This window comes from Thalassophryne amazonica, chromosome 3 (genome assembly GCF_902500255.1).
Source record: "Thalassophryne amazonica chromosome 3, fThaAma1.1, whole genome shotgun sequence".
In the NCBI taxonomy this organism is placed as follows: Eukaryota; Metazoa; Chordata; class Actinopteri; order Batrachoidiformes; family Batrachoididae; genus Thalassophryne; species Thalassophryne amazonica.
This window is the reverse complement of record NC_047105.1, coordinates 77,622,775-77,630,253: the sequence shown is the minus strand read 5'-3', so window position 1 is coordinate 77,630,253 and position 7,479 is coordinate 77,622,775. Positions and strand designations below refer to the sequence as shown.

The 7,479-nt window shown below is 39.6% G+C and overlaps 1 protein-coding gene across 1 annotated transcript; it reads left to right on the top strand.

Moving 5' to 3' along the window:
- The first annotated feature begins 1,546 nt into the window (after nt 1–1,546).
- LOC117507950 (ammonium transporter Rh type B-like) lies at nt 1,547–3,106 on the top strand. Its single transcript, XM_034167702.1, is given in 4 exon segments — nt 1,547–1,711; nt 1,713–1,929; nt 1,932–2,007; nt 2,009–3,106. Coding segments are annotated over 4 exon segments (1,437 nt in total). The 3' UTR covers nt 2,988–3,106.
- Nucleotides 3,107–7,479: the final 4,373 nt, after the last annotated feature.

Genomic DNA, 7,479 nt, shown 5'->3' with positions numbered 1-7,479 from the left:
TGATGGAATATGCAAACAGAGGAGAACTCTTCTTTCTTATCCCGGGACTGACACAATTTTATGGTGCAGAAATAGTGTTAGTGGGGGTACCTACACTCAAGGAGTGTAGTTTACAGGGATCTAAAGCTGGAAAACCTAATACTAGATAAGGATGTACAGTAAAATCACCAGTGTAAAATTAACACTGACAGTGTGTTGAATTAACACTGCCAGTGTACATATGGTCCTATAGTCAGAGTAGGTGATTGGTGACTGGTGATTTTACTGTGTGGACATATAAAGATAACAGACTTTGGGCTGTGTAAAGACGGCAACACAGACGGTGCTACCATGAAAACCTTCTGTGGAACCATGGAGTACCTCGCACCAGAGGTTCTAGAAGACAATGACTATGGGGACTCTCCAAACTCTAGACACCTCAAGACTTGAGGTGAGGTTAGAGAGGCGTGGTTTTGACAAGAGGATCCTTAGTTCAAATCCCCTCCCCATGTTTAGAGCCTTATATAGTACACTGATATTGGTGTGCATGAGGATGTAAATGGCATCACTGTAAAGTATTTTGAACATCTGTATCAAATGGAGAAGAGCAATAGAAATGCAATCCATTTACACCTTAAAATCAGTAAATGGAAAGTAACTTGTACATTAAGTAATATATTAACTAGGTATTTTTTACTTTTACGTAGGTTTCTCAATTGGGAATTTTCACTTTTGGTTGATTCATTTTTAAGGTTATTGTATTATTACTTCAGTATAGACTTTCAGTACACTGTGGCCAAGTGGTTAGTGCGCTTGGTTTCAGTGCGGTTTCAGCCATATTTCTCCATGTAATGTGGAGTTGCACCAGGAGAAGGGCATCTGGCGTAACTTGTGCCAATTCAACATACAGTTCCACCTTCGATCTGCTGTGGCGACCCTGAGTGCAAAACAAGGGAGCAGGTGAAGGGACTTACTTACCGACCACCGTACGCTCTACACTTAAACTATTGAGCTTTCTGAACTATAAACCTGTTCACAGCTTTACAAGAACAATATATTAGAGAACCACAATCATCCAAAATATTCTAGCATTTTCTTTTTAGAGGAACATTTTTCTAACTCCAATAATTTTTTCTAAACTAAGAACCCACCTAAATATTTTTCAGCAAATATTTTCCACTTTATTCGAGACTAGGATTAATTTGTTAGGTTGGAACAATTTGAAGAGTAATCAAGATTTCACTTTATATAGACTTTGAAAAAAAGATGGACAAATCCCAGCATTTGAGCAGCATAATAGTTTAGGTTATGTCCTTTGAGATCAAGAAGGACTTGTAACCTTTTTTTCATTGTATTTTTATTTCATTAGCTTCACATGTAAGACCCTTATCTCCCGTCTTATCGATTCTGGAGGAGTGTGAGAGACTAAAGTTCAGCCATTGTTGATGGGATCCTGTGTGGGTTTCTTCACCCAATGCTAGAACCTGCTCTTATCTGGTACAACAGAGGTATAAAAGGGGTGTTTGTAGCACTTGGAGTATTATTCTGACTTTGATTTTGTATCACCATGAGTGCGTCTACAAGTTTAAGGGTGCGTCTGCCCGTCCTTGTGCTCACATTAGAGGTTGTCATGGTCGTGCTTTATGCTCTCTTTGTCACTTATGATGACAATACCAATGCTAAGCTGCGAAACAATCAGACGGAGCCCATGCAGAACTCCATGTATTATGACTCCCTACTTTTCAGATGTCCAGGTGATGATCTTCATCGGTTTTGGCTGCCTGTTGGCCTTCTTCAGATTCTATGGTTTCAGCGGACTGGTCTTCAACTTTCTTACAGCTGCCTTTACAGTCCAGTGGGCTATTCTGATGCAAGGCTTCTTCCAGTTTTACTCCAATGGTAAAATTCACTTGGGAGTCATCAACCTGGTGAACGCTGAGTTTGCTTGTGCTGGGTGCTCATCTCTTTTGGAGCTGTGATTGGGAAGACCAGTCCTGTGCAGCTCCTGGTCATGGCCACGTTGGAGACTTATTTTTGCAGTGACAGAGTGGGCTGTGCTGAAGTATATTCGGATAAATGATGCAGGTGGTAGCATTCTTATTCACCTGTTTGCCTGCTACTTTGGTCTAGGAGTGACATTTGTTTTGTACCGTCCTAGCCTGAATAACGGACATGCAAAAGAGATCACTAGTTATCAATCTGACATCCTCTCTGTAATGGGTACTTTGTTCCTCTGGGTGTTTTGGCCTTCATTCAACTCTGCATTAACTTTAAAGGGTGATCCTCAGCACAGAGCAGTACTCCACACATTTATAGGTCTATGCTCATCCACTATCACGGCTTTTGCGCTCTCGGCAATGTTCAATAAGAGAGGCAAGTTCACAATGGCTGACATTCAGAATGTGACTCTGGCTGGTGGTGTGACTGTTGGAGCTTCTGTGGACATGATGGTTTCCCCAGTAGCTGCATATGCCCTGGGCATCATGGGATGTACTGCCTGCTTCTTTGGATACAAGTACCTGACCCCCTTTCTCGCCACACGCATGAGGATCCAAGACCAGTGTGGCATTCACAGTCTCCATGGGCTCACTGGCCTCATTTCTTCCATAGCAGGAATCTGTGCTATCCTGCTAGCCACCGAGGAGACCTACGGGCCCAGCTTGTACCAGATATTTTCTCACAGAGCGCCACCTAAAGGAGATCCTAAGCTGCTGGAACTACAACAGCTGATTCCGAGGTTGAAGCCAGGCTTGGGTTGTACAGCCAAAGAACAGGCCCTCTACCAGGTTGCAGCTATTTTCTCCACCATCGCAGCATCTGCTATTGGTGGTTTGCTGACTGGTTTGGTCTTGAAGTCATCAATGATGGCATCCCCATCTGACGAGGACTGCTTTGATGATGAGGTTTTCTTTGATATGCCCTCTGATTTTGATACCATAGAAGCACTTAATAAATTGAATTCCTCAGACACAAAATATCAGACGACTGATCCAGACACTAAGGTCTGAGCTGTTACAGTCAAAGTACATCATTTGTTCCCTGTTTGTTCATTTCAATTATTGCAAGTTTGTTCAAATAGCAATAATTGCAATTATTGCTATTTCAGAAGTGCATATTTTATTTATGTAAAATGTGCATAAATTGAAGATTGAGTTTTTTATGCATAATAAATAAATAAAATAATTTTGAATGAATGAATATGAAAACTTTTTTAAAGGATTATGTGATGAGGAATGTCTAATATAATGTAATATAATGTAAAATAGGTTATAAGACATTAAATTCCAACTAACTGAGCTATCTTTTTAATTGCAAAGCAAACCATATTCAGACTGTGTTCTACCAGTTCATTTAATAACGATGAAACATTAACTTAATTTCTACTTGATCTTGTATTTATATTTGATGAAGACACACATGAGTAATCCCCGGTGGAGTGGGTAACATGACCCTTGTGGTATGACTCAGTATGATGAGTGGCATGCATTCTTTCTTGTTCTTATGTCATTACAGGCCTGAGATTGTTCAGTTATTCTATGTAAAATTAGCTGGCTGTAATAAAGATTTATTTAAAAAAAAAAAAAAAAATAAAGCAAGAAACTTTTTTGTTTATTTACCATAAGGTCGGGTTCATTTTTGTAGAGATAAATCTTTATTGCTTCAAAGTTTTTCATTTTGCATCAATAGTTCATGATGATGTTGTATAGAAGAGGATCTTCTGAAAGAGAAGACTTGAAATTTCCGCTAGTTTGCTAAAAGGCATAAGGACGAAGCCTAGATTTGATGGTTTATTTATTTTATTGTATGAAAATCCTTCTCTGCTCCCCTCTACTCTGAAGCTGTGAGTGGTGATGCAAATGCAAAACTTGCACAACTATTTCCGAAGGCAGCAGCAGAAGCCTATAACTTCTTTGTGGTTGTTTTTAAAATACACACACACACACACACACCACACACCACATATATATATATATATATATATATATTATATATATATATATAATTATATATATATATATATATAATATATATATATTATATACACACACAACATTTGGAACCACAGAAACCAGTTTTTTTTTAATGTGATGTCATTCCAACATTGAGGCATGACAACACAGGGATTCAAAAACATTCAGGCACATCTCTCTCTCTCTCTCTCTCTCTCTGTGTGTGTGTGAAATTATACACAAATGTCTGCAGGAGAAGAAAATATTTCACAATAAAATGTTCTGGTAATGAAAACTCAGTTCAACACAATTCAACTCAATTTATTTATAGCACCAAATCACAACATAAGTTGCTGCTTCAGAACTGTAAGATCTAACCTTATCCACCCCCTGAGCAAGCACATATGAAACAGTGGTAAGGAAAAACTTCCTCTGGGCTTTTTTTGAGGACAAAACCTCAAGCAGACCAGACTCAGAGGGGTGAACCACTGCTTAGGTCATTTTACAATAACGAAGATAAAAAAACAAAACAAAACAAAATACAACAAAAAATTAGCAAGCACGCAAAACAAGAACAAAACAAAACTCTGATTATAGCCCACTGTAATTCTCCATTTCATTAACCTTTGGAACACACACTAGTCCTGCCTCCTGAGAACTCAGAAAAAGGGCTGGTACATAAGGTTTAATTAGGTCAGCCATATAAAGGTGCCAGTCCATGGAGGATTTTGCATGTTAATAACAAAAACTTAAAATCTGACAAGCCAGTGAAATGAGTCCAAAATTGGGGTAATACAGTCAAATTTTCAGTTCTTAGTCATAATTCTAGCATAAACATTTGAACCAATTGGAGACCTCTAATGCTGGACTGTGGCAAACCAGAAAATAGGACCCTTACTCCCTCTGAGGGAAGAGAAGAGACAAAGGCATGAATAAATGTCTCTGAGTCAGCCATAGACAGAATAGGTTGAATCTTTACAGTATTCCACAGGTGAGAGAAAGCAGTCTTTGCATCAGCATGGGATCAAAGGTCACCTGAGGGTTTTTCACTTTATCATTGTGTGAATACACAAGTCCAAGGTAAAGATTAGCTGGTCAAATTGATGCCTGTATCTCACAGGGCCAATGACCATCATCCCAGTCTTGTCAGAATTTAAAAATAAGAATTTACTTGACATCCAGTTTTTCAATGAAGATAAGCAGTCCTGTAAGGTCATGATATGTATTAGATTATCTGCAGTTATCACCATGTCCAACTGAGTGTCATCCATGTAGCAATGAAAAGTAATTTCACAGCATAAGCTGAACAGGAGGTGCTATATAGAGGCCTCGGCCGATATATAGCATATATAGAAGCCTCTGTATATATCAACTTTACCTAAATTCTGGGTCTTTTAGTGAAGCTTAGGGCTAGTGGCTGGCGATCACCTTAGTATTTCCTGTTTTTCTTGTTGTTTAATGCTGGCAAATTATACTGTAATTCTTGTCTTTCTGATGCCTGATTCTGTTTTTCTCCCTGTTTAAGGTGCTTCTCCCATCCAGAGATGGGAGTTGTATTTGCTGGAGACCCTCCTGTCCTGTGCACCAATAGCATTTCCTGTATATTTGTTTTGTGAATTGTTTCTGTGAATTGTTTCTGTGAATTGTTCTGCAATTGTCACCCCTGCCTCAAGCAGAGGGTCTGCTTGAGGTTTCTTCCTCAGAGGGAGTTTTTCCTTACCACTGTTGCAGTGGGGGTTAGTAAGGTTAGACCTTACTTGTTTGAAGCACCTTGAGGCAACTCTGTTTTGATTTGGCACTATATAAATGAAAATAAATTGAAAAATAAATTGAATTGAAATTGAAAAATAGTAAAGGGCCTAAAGCGGACCCCTGTGATACCCATGTTTCACAGGAACAAAATTTGAAGTAACATTGCTATACAAGACAAAGTAAGAGCGACTAGATAAATAGGATGTCAACCACTCAAGGACATTGCCAGCATTCCCAAAATACTGTAACTCTGAAGCCTAACCAATAATATATGACGATCCACTGTGCCAAACACATTGCTAAAATCTAACAGTAGCAGCACTGTGTTGTGTCAGACTCTGTTGCAAGTAGAACATCATTCATCACTTTAATAAGTGCTGTCTCCATGGAGTGGAACATTCTAAATGCAGAGTGAAACACCTTAAAGAGGTAAGTGTTGGCAAGATAATCTACAAGCTGCTGTGAAACGATTTTTTTCAAGAATTATAGAGCAAAAGGATTGGTTTGATGTTGGGCTGTAATTTTTCAATAAACCCAGATCCATATTTGGTTTCTTAAGAATAGGTTTGATTAAACGGTAAATGGACTGCATTTATATAGAGCTTTTCTATCTGCATCAGATGCTCAAAGCGCTTTACAAATAATGCCTCACATTCACCCCAACGTGATGGTGCTGCCATACAAGGTACACACTTCACACCGGGAGCAACTAGGGGATTGAGGACCTTGCCCAAGGGCCCTAAGTGATTTTCCGGTCAGGCTGGGATTTGAATCGAGCATCCTCTGGTCTCAAGCTCAATGCTTTAACCACTAGACCATCACCTCCCAAATTTGTTTATGACTCATTTATGGTTTATTTATTGACTCCTCAAGGAGTTAATGTGACAGAGAGTTGATAAACAAGTATAGTCACAATGGACAGGATAATGAGACTGTAACCTTATTAAATGAGTGTCAGTGAATCAAAAAGTCAATATCTCAGACAGTAATGAGGACCAAATCCAGGGTGTTATCACTATTCACGCTTCTGGTATTCTGGAACATTCTGATACTGCAGTAACCAGAGTTACCTGCAGGGGTGCTAAGTGCCAGGATATAAGGTTGTGGCTGCGAGCAGCTTGACTCATACGTAGGGTGGCATGAAGGAGATCTGTCGGCTGTGTAGGTGTGAGTTGTAAATAAACGTTCTCTGTGTGCCTGTGCAAAGTCGTCGGCTTCCTTTGGCAATATTCAAACAGCTTCTGTACACAACACTCTGTTCATAAACTATTCATATTAGTCATTCATTTTCTATTCCTACTTACTCCAATAAAGGCTCATTGGAGGCAGGAAACCTGGAGCCTGTCAGGGTTTGTGTTTGTCTGGTTATCTGTTTTATTTTCTAGTCTGTTTTTCTGATTTATTGGTTTTCTGTGGGTTATTCTCTTGCTGGGGTTTTCTACTTGGGTCTGTGTGTCTCTATCTCTCTTGTCTGTGTCTTGGTTCTTGGTGGTGGGTGTTTCACTCTCTCTGGCCACGCCCTTGTTCTGGTGCTTTCCATGCACACCTGTTACTGATTTGCAGCTCGTCACCTGGTGTTATACGAGGTCTGTCCGTAAAGTATAGGTCCTTTTTATTTTTTTCAAAAACTGGATTTCATTCATATGTTTTACGTCAGACATGCGTGAACCCTCGTGCGCATGCGTGAGTTTTTCCACGCCTGTCGGTGACGTCATTTGCCTGTGAGCACTCCTTGTGGGAGGAGTTGTCCAGCCCCTCGTCGGAATTCCTTTGTCTGAGAAGTTGCTGAGAGACTGGT